Below are 15,565 nucleotides of genomic sequence, written 5' to 3'. Positions count from 1 at the left end.
ACACATTTAGTCTATAGCAGGTGTCCTTCACAATGGGCCTGAGGTGTGGGTGCTGTCCATGGCTTGTTATAAGAACAGGCTAGGAGACGAGGGGAAGCTCTCAGCAAACACCCAAACATCACAAGGTGGTGGTAAGGACAGGGCCCCTTATCGTATTGTGCTCTCTGTTGGCTGACAACTTGATGTCATGCCCGACCTTTAAGGAAGGCTTGGCTGTGCCTAAAAACTGAAGGACATGTGTGTTGCAAATTCGTATGCATGTGTCGGTGTGCTTGCACATGTGTTCTTAAACAGTTACCTTCATTACCAAGTAAATTTATTTGCCCACCCCCTCAGTTAACACTGTGCTCTGATTCCCATCCCCTGGTGCCTCACCTCCTGTCCCCAAGCAACCTATCACTTTCTGTCCATTTTCTTTAAGTCATTCTCTCTCTTTTTTAATTGAAGTGTAATTGATTTACAATATTGTGTTAGCTTCAGGTATATAACAAAGTGATTCAGTTATATATATATATATTTAGATATTATATTCCATTGTAGGGTATAACAAGATATTGAATATAATTCCCTGTGCTATACAGCACATCCTTGTTGCTTGTCTATTTTATGTGTAGTAGTTTGTATCTGTTCATCCCATACTCCTAATTTGTCCCTCCCTCCCTTTCCCCTTTGGTAACCGTAAGTTTGTTTCCTATGTCTGTGCGTCTGTTTCTGTTTTGTATATGGATTCATTCATATTATTTTTTAGATTCCACATATAAGTGATATCATACAGTATTTGTCTTTGTCTGACTTACTAAGTATAACATTCTCTAGGTCCATCCATGTTGCTGCAAATGGCAATACTTCGTTCTGTTTTATAAGCTATTCTCTTTTTACAAAATTATTGTGATAAGAACATTTAACATGCAATTCACCCTCTTAATAAATTTCTAAGTGCACAGTACAGTGTTGTTAACCACATGCACAGTGTTGTACAGCAGAGCTCTAGAACTTAATCACCTTGCATTACTGCAACTCTATACCCACTGGACAGCAGCTCCCCTTTTCCCCCTCCTCCAACCCCTGGCAACCACTGTTTTACTCTCTGTTTCTATGAGTTTGACTATTTTATTTAAAAAAAAAAAAAACTTTTTATTTTTTGGCCGCACCATGTGGCTTGTGGCATCTTCTCCAACCAGGGATTGAACCCAGGTCACTGCAGTGAAAGCCCAGAATCCTAACCATTAGGCCACCAGGGAAGTCCAAATCTGACTGTTTTAATTACCTCATATAGGTAGAGTCATGCAGTATTTGTCCTTCTGTGACGGGCTTATTTCACTTAGCATAATGTCATCAAGGCTCATCTGTGTTGTCACATGTGGCAGGACTCCCTTCCTTTTTGAGACTGAATAATATCCCACCGTGTGTACATACCACATTTTTTTTTTTTTTTTTTTTTGGCACACGGGCTTAGTTGCTCTGCGGCATGTGGGATCTTCCTGGAGCTGGTATCGAACCTGTGACCTCTGCATTGGCAGGCGGATTCTTAACCACTGCGCCACCTAGGAAGCCCCTACATACCACATTTTAAAAATCCGTTCATTGGTTGATGGACATTTAGGTTTGTTTCCACATCTTGGCTGTTGTGAATAGTGTCGCAATGAACATGGGAGTACAAATACTTCTTTGAAATACTGATTTTAATTGTTTTGGATAAATACCCAGCAGTGGAATTGCTGGATCGTATTAATTTTTTGAGGAACCTCCTTACACTTGAAGCCGTCCTTGAAGTCTCCCTGCAGTGGTCGCAGACCTAGCCCTGAGTTCTTGCCCTAACACACTTGTCCCAGTCTTCACCCTGCACTGTGGCTTCTCCCTGCCCCTCCCCCCAGTCTCTGGCCCTTTTTCTCTGGCTTTGACCTTCTCCTCCTTCCCCAGCACTCAGCCTCTCCCCTGCTGACAATTGGCATTGCATTTGGCGACCGCATCACTCCCATTCCCGTGCTCCAGCGAGCCCTCCCATGGCCACCTCCCCTGAAACCAGTGCAAACCAGGAGAGCATTGTGGGTACCCCTCAGCCGGGGCATTTCCAGCAGTCCTCCGTATGCAGCTTTGTTTGTGGCTGCCCTGCCCAGCCATGTCTGCCTCCCTCCTGCCCAGGCTGGTAAGCAAACCGCTCGGACAAAGACAAAGGCTGTGGGGCCTGTCTCCTTTAAGGGGTGCCACCCAACAGGGCCCAGAATGCAGTGCCCAGAAGGGGCTCAGCCGGTGTCTGTGAACTTGCTAAGGGAACCATGGTTCTGCCTGGGGTATGGCAGGAGTTGGGGGTGCTGAGGGGAGTGGCAGTCCTGTCTTCCCGGGCCAGCCATGGGCATGCTGGGGAGGTGTCAAGCCCTTGAAGAAACAAACGACACATGTGGTTTCCTTAAAGCCAATTCAGTTCGGCTTCTCACCAAAGCAGGATCCCAACCGCAGGGGCTGCGCCCTCCCTGCCCAAAGGCTGGGGCTTGAACCACAGGTGGGAATGCCTCCCAAACCAGTGACCTCCTCTGTAAATGTCTCAGGCTCGCCGCTCCCACACCATTTTTGTCCACCTTCCCGTGCACTACACTTGAATCATTTGTGCTCTAAAATCATTGATGCCCCAGTGGGACAGAGTGAATCCATTCCAGTCTCCTTGGCCTTGGAGTCCAGCCCTTTCCTACCTGAGCCCAGCCTGCCTTTCCAGCACACCACCCCTCCCGCTCCCATGTGCTCATGGGCCCCAGCCCTCCCTGAGCCAAGTCTGTGCCTTGATCCAGGGCACCATAAGTTCAGAGCTTATAATGGGCCTTCTGGACCCCCTTTTCCATCATCTTTCCTCTGGACATGCTTCAGTTTTTTTTTTGTTTTTTGTTTTTTCTGGAAATCCATCAAGAATTTATTTTTTTTTTCATCCTTCAGTTTTGTGTCCACCAGACCAATGTTAGCCGAGGTCAAATGTCACATCACAAAGACCACACCCCTGTTCTTGGTCTCAGCTGACGGCCAGCTGTTAACTCCAAGCCTGTTTCTGGATCATTATCTTGCAAGTGGGTATGAGGTATCTCCTCCCACCCGCTCATCCACCCCCACCCCAAGGTGTTCAATAAGAGAGTCTGAAAATCGAAGAGACCTTTTAGTATCAAAAAGCAGGAGACCTTGGAAGAGAGTTTGTTGAATGAATGAAGGACCCAAAAGAATAAGACTAGAATGACTAGATGATTGGTGAATACTTTGGGGGCAGGGAGCCTGATGCCCTTCATAGTTTACATAACGACAGGCTCTTTCTGGCTTGGAGGGAAAGATCAAAGAGGGACATGGCCAAAAGCAGGGTTTTCAGGTTCAGAGGAGCTGGTGTGTACGTGTGTGTGTGGACTATGCATCCGTGCCTGTGTGCACAGCATCCCAGGGCCCTCCCAGCCTGAGACAGAGAGGATCCTGCCCCTCTGTCCTGGGTACTCCTCCCCACCAACCCAAACAGGACACCCTTGGGAGAAGGGCTGTGGGCAGAGCACTTCCAAGCTGCATTTCTACAGCATGGCCAGCTTCTGTAGAAACTGACCAGAAAAGTTCCCCTCAGAAAATGTATTACAGAGCAAACTGTGCTTTCAACTTCAGTGTCCTCTGACTTTCCGGAAGTGACCTGCCCCTCGGACTTGCTCTTGACACATCAAGAACTTTGATCTGCGCCTCTTCCTGTCACCTTGATCAACCCCCAAGTTTATATTCTTCCTTCTATGGCCTTGTTCTCCACTTATTTTCTTTCTTTTTCTTTTTTTATGAATTTATTTTTTATTTTATTTATTTATTTATTGGCTGTGTTGGGTCTTTGTTGCTGCGCACGGGCTTTCTCCAGTTCCAGAGAATGGGGGCTACTCTTTGTTTTGACCGGTGGGCTTCTCAGTGCGGTGGCTTCTCTTGTTGCAGAGCACAGGCTCTAGGCATGCGGGCTTCAGTATTTGTGGCATATGGGCTCAACAGTTGTGGCTCTCAGGCTCTAGAGCGCCGCCTCAATAGTTGTGGCGCTCAGGCTTAGTTGCTCCGCGGCATGTGGGATCTTCCCGGCCCAGGGATTGAACTTGTGTCCCCTGCATTGGCAGGAGGGTTCTTAACCACCGCACCACCAGGGAAGCCCTCATTCTCCATTTCTAAAGGAACTGCAGACTTTGCACTTTGATTTTAGTGGTGGTGTCGTTTCCTCAGAGGATAAGACCATTTATCTTTATTTAAAGCTGAGAAAACATCCGAATAGATGATTACTGATCCTCTTCTTGCTTCCTGGGTTTCCAACGCGTGGCTTTCTTGTCGGGCATCCTCTGTACCGAGAGGCATGGAACTGAGGTGCTGACAGCTTGTGTTGGAATCACATGGTGTTTACTGTGCTGTGAGTTTATGACGGCTTTGTTTCCATACTGAAAACACACGCCATATGGAGAGAAAAAATCCTGTCAGATGAACCCTTGAGGAATCACAATATGGTACATGAAATCTCATAATTGCTTTTGGAAATGGGGGAGGGCCCCTTGTTCAAATCGCGTAAGTGATGTGGCGCTGTCTGCCATAATTGAATAAAATGGGAATTTGACACAAGGTAATTTACTTTGCTCTGTGTTTGTGCCGGGGAAGCTCAGCTGACTGGGGAAGGACAGGGAAGTTTGTTTTCCTCTCCTTGGGGGATCAGGCAGAGTGGGAGGCAGTGAGAACGCAGGCTGTGTCTGTAGGCCACCGTGCTAACAGGTGCGGGCTCCAGACCTGTCACCCTCTGGGCTCCCTCCAACCTAGACTCCCTCCTGTGACTGATGATAACTTGACATTTTATTACTGTCACTTGAGATCTTGTCCGCTCACCCACACACACACACCCCCTTTCCAACAGAATCCAAGATCCCTGAGAACTGGGACCACGTCCCATTCCCCCTTCACCTGACTCCCACTGATCCTGGCACACATCGAGGTGGGTTAAATGTTTGTTGGAGTGGCTATTCCCAAACCATCTGTGCATGGAAAGGCAGGCTGAGTTAAGGCAATAGTTCAAGGCTACTTTCAGCCCCCAAACCACTTGGCGGGGAGGAGCAAAGGTGGCTCATCCATGTTAATCAAAGTATCCGTCCAAGAAAGAATGAGAAATGTGTGAGTGCCTTCTGATACATGGTATACTTAGAACTGGTAGATTCCTCCAAAAACTGTTCTTGCCCTCAGGCAGTTTACCCATGACAGGAGATATGGGCTATAAAACTCTCCAGCCTTAGTCACTTGCTCTTTCAGTTGCAAGAGACAAAAACCCAACACCACTGGCCTTAAGCAAAGATAGATGGCTAAAAGTGCAGACACCAGGCCAGCCTCAGTAGCCTGCCTCCAGGGGCTCCCGTGATATTCGCAGCTCCAGGCTTCTCTTCCCCACTCATCTGTCCTTCCCCTGTACTGACTTTATTCTCCATGGGCTCCCGCTGCCTGGTGGGAAAGATGGTTGTGGCAGCTCTTGGCTGATCAGTCCTAAGGTCTTGTCATCCCAGAGAGGAACAAGTGTCTTTTCTGGAAGTTCTACCAAAAACCCTGGAAGGACTCCAAGGCCCCCTGGGTCACATGCCCTGAACTGATCAGTGTGGCCGTGAAACAGAGGGCTCTGATTGGCCAGAACTGAGTCACGTGCCCATCCCTGAGGCTTGAGAGGAGTTGCTCCCTTAGAACCATGGGATAGAATTTTATAGACTTAGGGAGAAGAGGTTCCCCAGAGGAAGGGAGATGGAACAGACCCCAAACCCACTTTCATGGTGATAACAGATAGTGTTTATTAAGCAATTCCTGTGTGCCAGGCTCTCACTGCTCCTAGGAGATGGGTACGATTACTGTTCCCAGTTCACAGATGAGGAAACTGAGGGATAAAGTGTCAGACCAGTCGCCGCAAGGCACACAGGCAGTGAGTACTGAGGCTGGGATTTGAACCTGGATTTAGCTCCAGAGCCCTTGCTCACAGCCACCACCCTCCCTGCAAGTAATGGCTATACCTCCTGTGAATAAACTCTTTGGGTATGAAAATGAGTGGGCATGATGGTTCTGTTCCTGTCTCCTGCGTTCTGCGTCTCCAGGGGGCATTCCTGGCTCCTCCTCTACACTTTGCAAGGATATAGTCATTCCTTCTTTCCAGGCAGCTCTCCTAACTGAGGTCTACCTCACCGTCTTCTGGTTTCCCCATGAAGTCACCTGACTTTTCCTGGTGTAGCTGCAAAATTAAAGGGCTAATTTTTAGTGCTCTAGACGGTCTGAGGCAACATGTCTCAGCAAGACCTTTGAGCATCTTTCTGACCAGAGAAAGCCTCTTGCAGAGTCATTGCAGGAAGGACCAGAAGGCACCCTCCCATCTTACCTCCAACATGCATCTTCATTTTCCAGAGGAAGACTAAGGCCCAGAGAAGGCAAATGTGTTGCCTGAAGTTACACAGCAAGTCCTTGGCTAAAACCCTGGTCTCCAGGCCTCTGCTCTTTGAGTCTTACATTGTATTTCCTCTTCAGAACTCTCTTGGCTGCTGAGTGGCTGAGGGCTGGTCACTTCCTGTCTCTGTGCCTCTAGCTCCTCAGCTGGAATATGCAGGGTTTTCATAGTTTGAAGCATTCTAAGACTGGGCTTTGCTCCAATTGGGCAAATATGAATTTTTTTTTTTTACTGTATTCATTAGAATGTTTTGAATTACAAGTCATTTTAAAGTTTTTTCAAATTGCCTTAAACAAAGCTCATAAATAAGCTTTTCAGATATGGTTTGGGCTGCAGGCGTAGTATAATCCCAAGATCCATGACTTCACCAGAGCACCTACTCGTAATTTTCCCAGCTCTGACTTCCTCTGTATGTCAGCCTCGTCCTCACAGCAGCATGTTTTGCAGTATCGAGAGCACTACAGCAGACCCTGTCCTCGCACCCATGCACCCCAGCGCCAGAGGGAGAGCACCTTGGCTTAGTGTGCCCAGGCAACGTCTGTGCTTCACATTGTTTTACTGGCTTGGGTTACGTGCCCACCACCCTCATCCAGTCACTGCAGCCAAGCAATGTGACATGCTGCTCAGCCAGTCCAGGGCACAGTCACAGTCCCCAGAACTGCTAGCATCTCCGTACGGAAATCAGGGCGTTGGAAAGGGAGTGGGCTGGGGATTAGAGGCAAGGTCATAACTGGCCCCCTTTTCTGCACTTGACCTTGACCCTTCTGAGTCTGCAGAGCCTGGAGGTGGATGAGGGGTCCTGAGAGTTTGTCCGTCACCTTGCTCCATCCCTCTGAGGCAAGAACCCAGGTGTGGGTTGGTGGCGCTGCCTGGCCTTTTCTGGGTCTCACCATATTCTTCTTCTCTTATCTCCAGACAGAGATTACTGCAGTTTATGTGACAAGCAGCCAATCGGGAGGCTGCTTTTCCGGCAGTTCTGCGAAACCAGACCTGGGCTGGAGTCTTACATTCAGTTCCTGGACTCCGTGGTAAGTCCCCGCTCCTGAGGGGAGAGCCCTTTGGTCCTTTGTGATCAACAGTCATTTTTTGAGCAAAGGGAAAGACAGACCACATGACTTAGATGGATGAAGAATAGACTTGTCACTTAAGATGCTGCCAGTGCAGACTTTGAGCGTGCAGACTTGTCTCCAGGTCATCACCTGCTGCGTGGATGCGGGGGCCATTTCCCACTCCGGGCCTCAGCTGCTGCCTCTTTAACACGAGGTCCTGTCAGTTCTCTGATTCCGGGAGCCTGGGTTGTCGTGCAATAGCACCTAGGAAGTTGGGTGGTTTTCCCAACACCCCAAGATGTTGGATTCCCGGGCCCCTTCCTCCAGCTGAGAACCCATTTTCTAAAATTCGAAAGCTTGTGTTTCTTGGTGTGCTCGTCTACCATCTGCTTCCTCGCTAGAATGCAAGCTCCCTGAGGCCAGGGCCCCGGGCTGCCAGGTCACCGCTGCCTGGCACTGTGCCTAGCCCACACAGGCATTCAGTTCATGCTTGTGGGAGGAACATGGGTTGGCTGTTTCAAGGCAATCTGACAGCTGCTGTCTGCCCTGGCTGCTGCCACACCCAGCTGTGACTGACACCACGGGGACTTCCTTCAGATTCACTGGTCATTCATGTGTTTAACAAATGCTGTATTACTGAACCGTAAAGAAGAATGAAATAATGCCCTTTGCAGCAGCATGAATGGACCTAGAGATTATCATAACAAATGAAGTACGTCAGAGAAAGATAAATATCATACGATATCACTTATATGTGGAATCTTAAAAAAAACGATACAAATGAACTTATTTATAAAACAGAAACAGACTCATGGACATAGAAAATAAACTGATGGTTACCAAAGGGGAAAGGGTAGGGAAGGGGTAAATTTGGAGTTTGGGATTAACAGATACACGCTACTGTATATAAAATAGATAACCAACAAGGACCTACTGTATAGCACAGGGAACTATATTCAATATCTGGTAATAACCTATAATGGAAAAGAATCTGAAAAAAGAATATATACGTGTGTGTATATATAACTGAATCACTTTGCTGTACACCTGAAACGTTGTAAATTGCCTATACTTCAATTTAAAAAAAACCCAGAAAATGAAAAACAAATGCTGACTGATCTGCGTGGGCTTTTAGGACAGGATGTAGGAACATGCAGGAGTTCCTCGACACTTGCTCGGGAGGACAGGGCACCTCAACCTGCCTGCTGCCCTTTAGGTGTCTATCCAAGGAAGGTGGACAAGAGTGAGGAGGTGAAAGATGAATTATGGTCAGTCATGAAAGGAATGGGGCCATCCGGGTCCCCCTTGCCAAGGCAGGGAGCCAAGGTGCTGTTGTTTCCTAGAGGCCCGAATGCCATCATTGGCTGCAGCCATCCTGACCTCTGGCTTGGTTTGGGGGATAGTCCTACGGGGCCCAGATTTCTGTGTCTGCTTCAGGGTCTCAATGTGGGTCTCTAGACCCACTGGCCAAACTGTCCGCTGAACATCTCCACTGGAAGCCACATGGGCCCCACCAAGTCAACACACCCTAAACAAACCCATCGCCTTCCCCCAGGTCCCCTTGGCTACATGTTCCCTGTCTCAGTGCCCAGCAGCCCCCCATCACCCACCCCTAAAATCTTTCCATTGTCCTTGACCCCTCCCTCTCGTCATTCCTCATCCGTCTGCATCAAGGACTACGTGCCTGGCTCCTAGACCTCTCCCAGTTCCCTCCCCTCCACGGCCTCTGTCCCGGTCTCCATGCAGGCTCTCGCATGACCTGTACAAGTGATTACCACAGTTCCTCAACCTCAACTGAGCAGTAGAAACACCTGGGGAGCCTTAAAAAAATACCAGTGCCTGAGCTGAAGCCCAGACTCATTAATTTGAATCTCTGGGGATGGGGCCTGGTATTTTCATAACTTTTTATTATGGAAAATTTCAAACTATAAAAAGTAAAAGTCTACAGAATAGCATAATGAACCCCCACGCCCCACCCTCCTCCGGCAATTATGGATTCAAGGCCAACCTTGTTTCACCCACGTCCTCCCTTCTGTAGCATTTTACAGCTGATCACTCTCAGGTCATTTCACCTGTGAACATGTTAATATGTATCTCTAAACGATGAGGGCTCTTTAACCAAAAAAACCGCAATACCATTATCACAACTAAAAGAAAAAAAAATTCTTTACTATTATCAAATATTAGTGTTCAAATTTCTGATTTTCTCATGCTTTTTGTAAATGCGTGTCTTAACAGTTTATAAGCATCTCCAAGAGCGTCCCGTAGTCTGAATGTTGTGTTCTTACTCCCATGTGTCATTTAATGGGTTCCTCTGTATTTCTTGGAAATCGCTCGTTGAATCTAGAAACTTGGTCAGATTGAGTTTCAATCTGGCGGTGGTGGGGTTCTGACTTCATACGTGGTTTCACGCTCTTCTGCTGGGGACTTATAATATCTGGTGTCTGTATTTTTGAGATGGCAGCAGCCATCGAGATTCAATACCCAGATCTATTGATTCATTAGGGGTTGCGACATGGCAACGTTCTGAGCCTGTCATTCCTTCTTCATTTGCTAACTGGGAAACACTTTCTTTCAATTACTGTTTGGTCACCCAGTGGTAAAGTTCATATAGGAATGCTTGACTTTCCTTGTATTTGTGTTTTCAAAGTACCAAATTGGTTCACTAGCATCCTTCAGTAGTAGTAACCAGTTAGAGTTTTAACTGTGTGGATTTAAACGTGGGGCGTTTTGATGCACTGATGCTCCATGGTTTCACTCTTGGCCTGCGGGAGCCCTTCAGGTTGGCTTCTGAGGCCCTGAGAGGATTCCACTGGTCACTGGCAGCCTCCTTGCTGTCTGGTGTGATGTGATGTTCCAGGCTCATCTTTTTTTTTTTTCTTTCTTTTTTTTGTGGCCACTCCACACTGGCATGTGGGATCTTAGTTCCCCAACCAGGGATCAAACCCGTAACCCCTGCATTGGCAGCATGGAGTCTTAACCACCGGACTACCAGGGAAGTCCCCAGGCTCATCTTGTATATTTCTTGCCCTTCACCTAGAGTTTGTCATTTCTCCAAGGAACACTGGTTGCCTTTACTGGGAAATGGTACTTGGAGACTACAGTTTGACACAAGGGATGCTCATTACCTACCGCTGGATTGGCCATTGTTTGTAGCAGACATGGCAGTTTTCACATCTCCCAGGACTGTACTGTGTGTGTGTCCAGGATTAGGAAACATTGACATCCAGGACAAAGTCCAAGTTCTGAGGCCGACTTACCAGACCGTCTACCAACAGGCCCCCGCCACCCTTTCATCTTTGGCCTTCCTCGGGTCTTTCTTGAGCCCTGCATTCTGGCCCCTATCTGCTTCTGGCGGCTCTGACTTGCCAGGCAGGTTGAAGCCTCTCAGCCCTGAATCCCTCCCTCTTGCTCCTCGAAATGCCTCCCAGGACCCCTCTGCCTGGTGAAAGCCTGCTCGTCCCCCTGCACTCTGCTCTCAGAAACCTTCCCTGTCTGCCCTCTCTCCGCATCCATCCTCCCTCCCTGTCCGCCCTCCCTCCCTGCCTGCCCTCTCTCCAGGTGCTGCCTCAACACACACCTGAGTCTTACGCACCTGAGCCTCATTGCTGTGCGGTGCTGGCAGGTGGGTGCATTGGGAATGTGCAGGCCCCTGAGGCAGACCTCAGGGCAATGCTGGCACTGGCCCAGCTGCCGTGGAGACAGTGGGCAGGTGCTTGACCCCTCTGTGCCCCATGTCTTCATCTGTAAGTGGGGCCATAGCTGTACCTGACAGTGGTGGACGTGTTGAAGAGAGACTGAATGAGTCATGCTGCTCAGGGCAGTGTCCAGCATGCCACAGATGCCCGATGAATGTAGCCAGTAGGCTTTATTTGAGTGCCTGCCTCCTTCACTAACTGGAAGTCTCTGGGCGCCACAGACGTAGCTCATCACTCTGGATGCTGCACCTGACAGGTGGTCGATGCCCAGAACTCACAGGGGGCTGGTGCTGTGGCTGAAGTGGAGGGAGGAAGGGCAGAGGGGTCTAGGATAGGTGACGATCGTGCGACACCTTGTGCCATTAAAGAACTTCGACTTTGAGTGATGTGGGGGAGCTGCTGGAGGGTTTTGAGCAGAGCAGTCGCATGGTCTGATTAAGGTTTTCGAAGGATTCCTCTGGCTCCTGTGTTGGGAAAAGGCTATGGCGGGCAGGGGTCAGAGTGGGGGACTTTGATGGGTGAGAGCAGCTGGTTGCTCAAGTCAGTGTGGAAGCAACTGGCCATGGTGACAGGCAGTAGGACTGGGGACATGTTCTGAACCGGAGTTAACAGTATTTTCTGATGCCCTGGGGGTGAGAGAGAAGAGTTGGGGATGACTTCAAAGTGTTGACCTGAACCAATGGGAGGATGGAGTGAGGGTAAGGCTGCGGGAGGCTTGTTTGGGGGGAGGTCAGGGGCTTCATCTGGGGTGCACTCAGCCTCCCATGTCTACCAGACAGCCCATGGAGATGTTCAAGGGAAGGTGGGTGTCAGAATCTGGAGTTTGTGAGAAAGGTCTGGGCTGGAAATAGCAAATTGGGAGTTGTCAAAATATAGCTGGTACTTAGAGCCACGGGCTGGATGAGCTCACCAAGGAGATGAATGTGGATGGAGGAGCTGAGGCCCAAAGTCTGAGCCCTGCACCAAGGCTCCTCCCCATTTGGAAAAGATGAGACATCGGCACTTTTGGGACCTGTCTGGAGAATTGATGAGGCAGAGCAGGGCAAGGCTAAACCCAGGAGCCAGTGGAATTTTCCAGCCACGTGTCTCATTAGACACTTATAGTCCGTTTGAGAAGAAGGAGGAAAAAAAAATCCAATGGATGCCTATTTTCATTCTGGTCGTGCAGACGTTCTCTTTTGCTGGGCCTGTACCAAGAGCTCTCTTTTGGAAAGGAAATGTGAATCTGGCTCCCTGAGTTGACGCAACAAATGCTCTTTACATATGCCTCCACGCTGCCGCCACTCACGAGAGGCTCACACCATCCCCTCGCGTTTTTGTCTGCATCTCTGGGAATTAGCAAGGCCTTTCATCGCCCATCCTGACGTCAAATGACCAGCCTTTGGAACACCTCTTTTACGCATGAAGACTTTATTGAGTTTTCCAGGGCTGGCACAATGCTCGTCTGAAATACCTTTTTTTCTTCCATCCTGACTGGAACTCCGAGGAGGGAGGAGGTGGTGGTGTCCTTGGAGTGGCTCGCTGCTCCAGTGCCCTGGCTCAGCCAGAGCCATCCACACCGTTCCCACCTTTATATGGAATTCCTACCAAGTGGAGTTTATTAAAAATAGCCCGTCCTTGTTGGCTCTGACGTAGCCCCCAGGAAAGGCTGCTCCCCTGCACAGTCCTAAAGACTGAGATTCTCAGGTCAAGCAGAAGACTTTGGCTGTTTTAAAACGGGGCCTGGGTGATGTGCGGGCAGCAGAACTGTTAGTGCATCATTCATGAGACCGTGGGGGTAATTCAGCCCTTAGTCTTGGTTGTTGAGCAGCTTCTGGGAGCCTGAGAAGGGTGACCCAATTCAAGGCTTTGAGTAGATTTGGCTTCTGGAGGGCAAAGAAGATTTGCCCAGCTGGTCAAGGGATCGGAAGGGGTTCCAGGCTCATGTCAACCTCCACAGGCCAATAGGGTCTTTCCATGGACCTCTTAGAGGATGACATACTTCTTTTCTAAATCGTTTTCTGAGACCCTTGTTGGCTCATTTGAAACCCTCCCGTCCCCAACCTTGGGTGCAATAAAGTTTTCAGGTCTCTAGAGACTGTTATACAGAGTGAAGTGAGTCATAAAGAGAAAAACAAATATCATATATTAACACATATATGCGGAATATAGAAAAATGGTACAAATCAACCAGTTTGTAAGGCAGAAATAGAGACACAGATGTAGAGAACAAACATATGGACACCACGTGGGGAAAGCAGGGGGAGGTTGGTGGGGAATAAACTGGGAGATTGGGATTGCCATATATACATTACTAATAAGAAAAAAAATCAAATTGTACAGTTTAAATATATGCAGTTTATTTTATGTCAATTGTATCTCAATAAAAGTTCTTAAAGAAAAAAAATTAAGTTTTCAGGTCTCTTCTCTTTGGGATTGGGGGAGGTTTGGCCGATACTCAACCAGATTTACTCAACACACATTTATGTGTCTCCAATGTGTCACACTCTGTTCTAGCAACTGGAGACTACAGAGTGAGCAGGAGAAGAAGCTCCTGCCCTCATGGGGCTTGCTTTCCGATTAAATGAAAGATTGAAAAAGAAAGAGCATTTTTCAATGCACTGAGAGATACTAGCTACAAGTTCAGGTACCTGTCAAGTATTCATTATCTATTGCTGGGTAAGAAATTACCTAAAACTTAACAGCTTGAAACAACAATAAACATTTATCATCTCATAGTTTCTATGGGTCAAGGATTTGGAATGGTTCACTGAAGTGCTACTGGCTCAAGGTCTCTCTAAAAATTATATCAAGAGATTGGCTGGAGCTGTAGTCATCTGAACACTTGATCTGTTTCCGGGCTTGCGCACACGGTTGGCAGGTGGGTGCTGGCTGTTGGCTGGAGGCCTCGGCTGTCTTGCATGTGAGCCTCTCTGTGGACTGCTTGAGTGTCCTCACTACATGGCTGGCTTCCCTAGAGCAAGTGATCCAAGAGAGCATGGTAGAAGCTGCAATATTTTTGGTTTTTTAAAAAATATTTATTTATTTATTTAATTTATTGGCTGCATTGGGTCTTCGTTGCTGTGTGCAGGCTTTCTCTAGTTGTGGCGAGCAGGGGAGCTACTCTTCGTTGCTGTGCGTGGGCTTCTCATTGCGGTGGCTTCTCTTGTTGCAGACCACGGGCTCTAGGTGCATGAGCTTCCGTAATTGTGGCTTGCAGGCTGTAGAGCACAGGCTCCGTAGTTGTGGCACACAGGCTTAGTTGCTCTGCAGCATGTAGGATCTTCCCGGACCAGGGATCAAACCTGGTAGGTGGATTCTCAACCACTGCGCCACCAGGGAGGTCCCTGCAATGTCTTTTATAACCTGCTCGCAGAGGTCCCATGCTGCCATGTCCCTGATATCGTAGTGGTTACACAACTTAGCCCTATTTGGTATGGAAAGAGCCTTCTCAAGGACATGAATAGCGGAAGGCAAGGATTATTAAAGTGTCCATTTGGGACTACAAATACGAAGTTACAACAAATGGAATCATATCAGGAAATGCTGAAAGTTCACTCCAAGATTCATTAGCCCAGAACTATGGAAAAATCACTTGAAATTACTGGGCTATCACCTGGTTTCAGATATGTCTGGTTATCCTGGAATTTTGTTGTAAGATGGCTTTTGTTCACGCTTGTTCACCAGGGGAACGAAGTATTCTGCTTCTCTTATTTTTGAATCATACCGAGTATTTGTTTTTGTCTTACTGTCACTGCTGTGATCTCCCAAAAGAGGGAGGGGGAGGGTGGTGATCATGCTTCCGATGGACATAAAGACCCTCAGAGCCGTTGGTGAAGGCGGGGAGCAGGGTCATCTTGAAAAACGACCGCTTATAAAGTGGGTTCATCCCATGGACGTCTGTGGGATCGTCCCGTCTCCTGGGTGACCCACCCATACTCCCAAACAACATGGCTCTCCTAGAAGCTGCCGTGTTCTTAATGATGTCACCTGAAAACCACAGCTGATTGGAGCAGGGATGAGGCAGGTCAATGAGTCCTTTCTCTGGGGTTTATAGAGTTGAGGGGGAGTCCTTCTCTGGTAAGGGAGGCTTAGAATAAAAAACCTGGCTGCCAAGTTCTTAGCACTGGAGCCAGCCAGGCAGCACTGAGGGAGAATGAGGCCAACACACACACACACACACACACACACACACACACACACACACACACATACACACACACGTGCGCGTGGGTTCCGGAAGTGCTCGTGTCCCTGGTTCCTGGTGCTCTGGGCCAGGCTGCATTTCCATTGTCCCCACAGTTTGGTTGTTCAACCCATCCTTGGATTCCAGGAGCCCAGAGATTACAGTTTTGCCTGAATTAGGCTCGGTGGGGATTCTTTTCACTTAGAACTGAAGGAATAAA

The 15,565-nt window shown here is 48.3% G+C and overlaps 1 protein-coding gene across 5 annotated transcripts in view; it reads left to right on the top strand.

The window, feature by feature from the left end:
* Positions 1-15,565, top strand: part of GRK5 (G protein-coupled receptor kinase 5) — a 217,917-nt gene that overhangs the window by 142,451 nt on the left and 59,901 nt on the right. For 3 of the 5 annotated variants that reach the window (XM_057734474.1, XM_057734475.1, XM_057734473.1), the window contains one exon: positions 7,349-7,461. The exons of the other annotated variants lie outside the window; for them this stretch is intronic. In XM_057734474.1, coding sequence (XP_057590457.1) covers positions 7,349-7,461 — 113 coding nt within the window. The remainder of the gene's footprint in view (positions 1-7,348; positions 7,462-15,565) is intronic. 5 annotated transcript variants of the gene reach the window in all.

This window comes from Hippopotamus amphibius, chromosome 5 (assembly GCF_030028045.1).
Source record: "Hippopotamus amphibius kiboko isolate mHipAmp2 chromosome 5, mHipAmp2.hap2, whole genome shotgun sequence".
NCBI lineage: Eukaryota > Metazoa > Chordata > Mammalia > Artiodactyla > Hippopotamidae > Hippopotamus > Hippopotamus amphibius.
The sequence above is the reverse complement of the archived record's forward strand: the minus strand, read 5'-3'. Positions and strand labels throughout refer to the sequence as shown.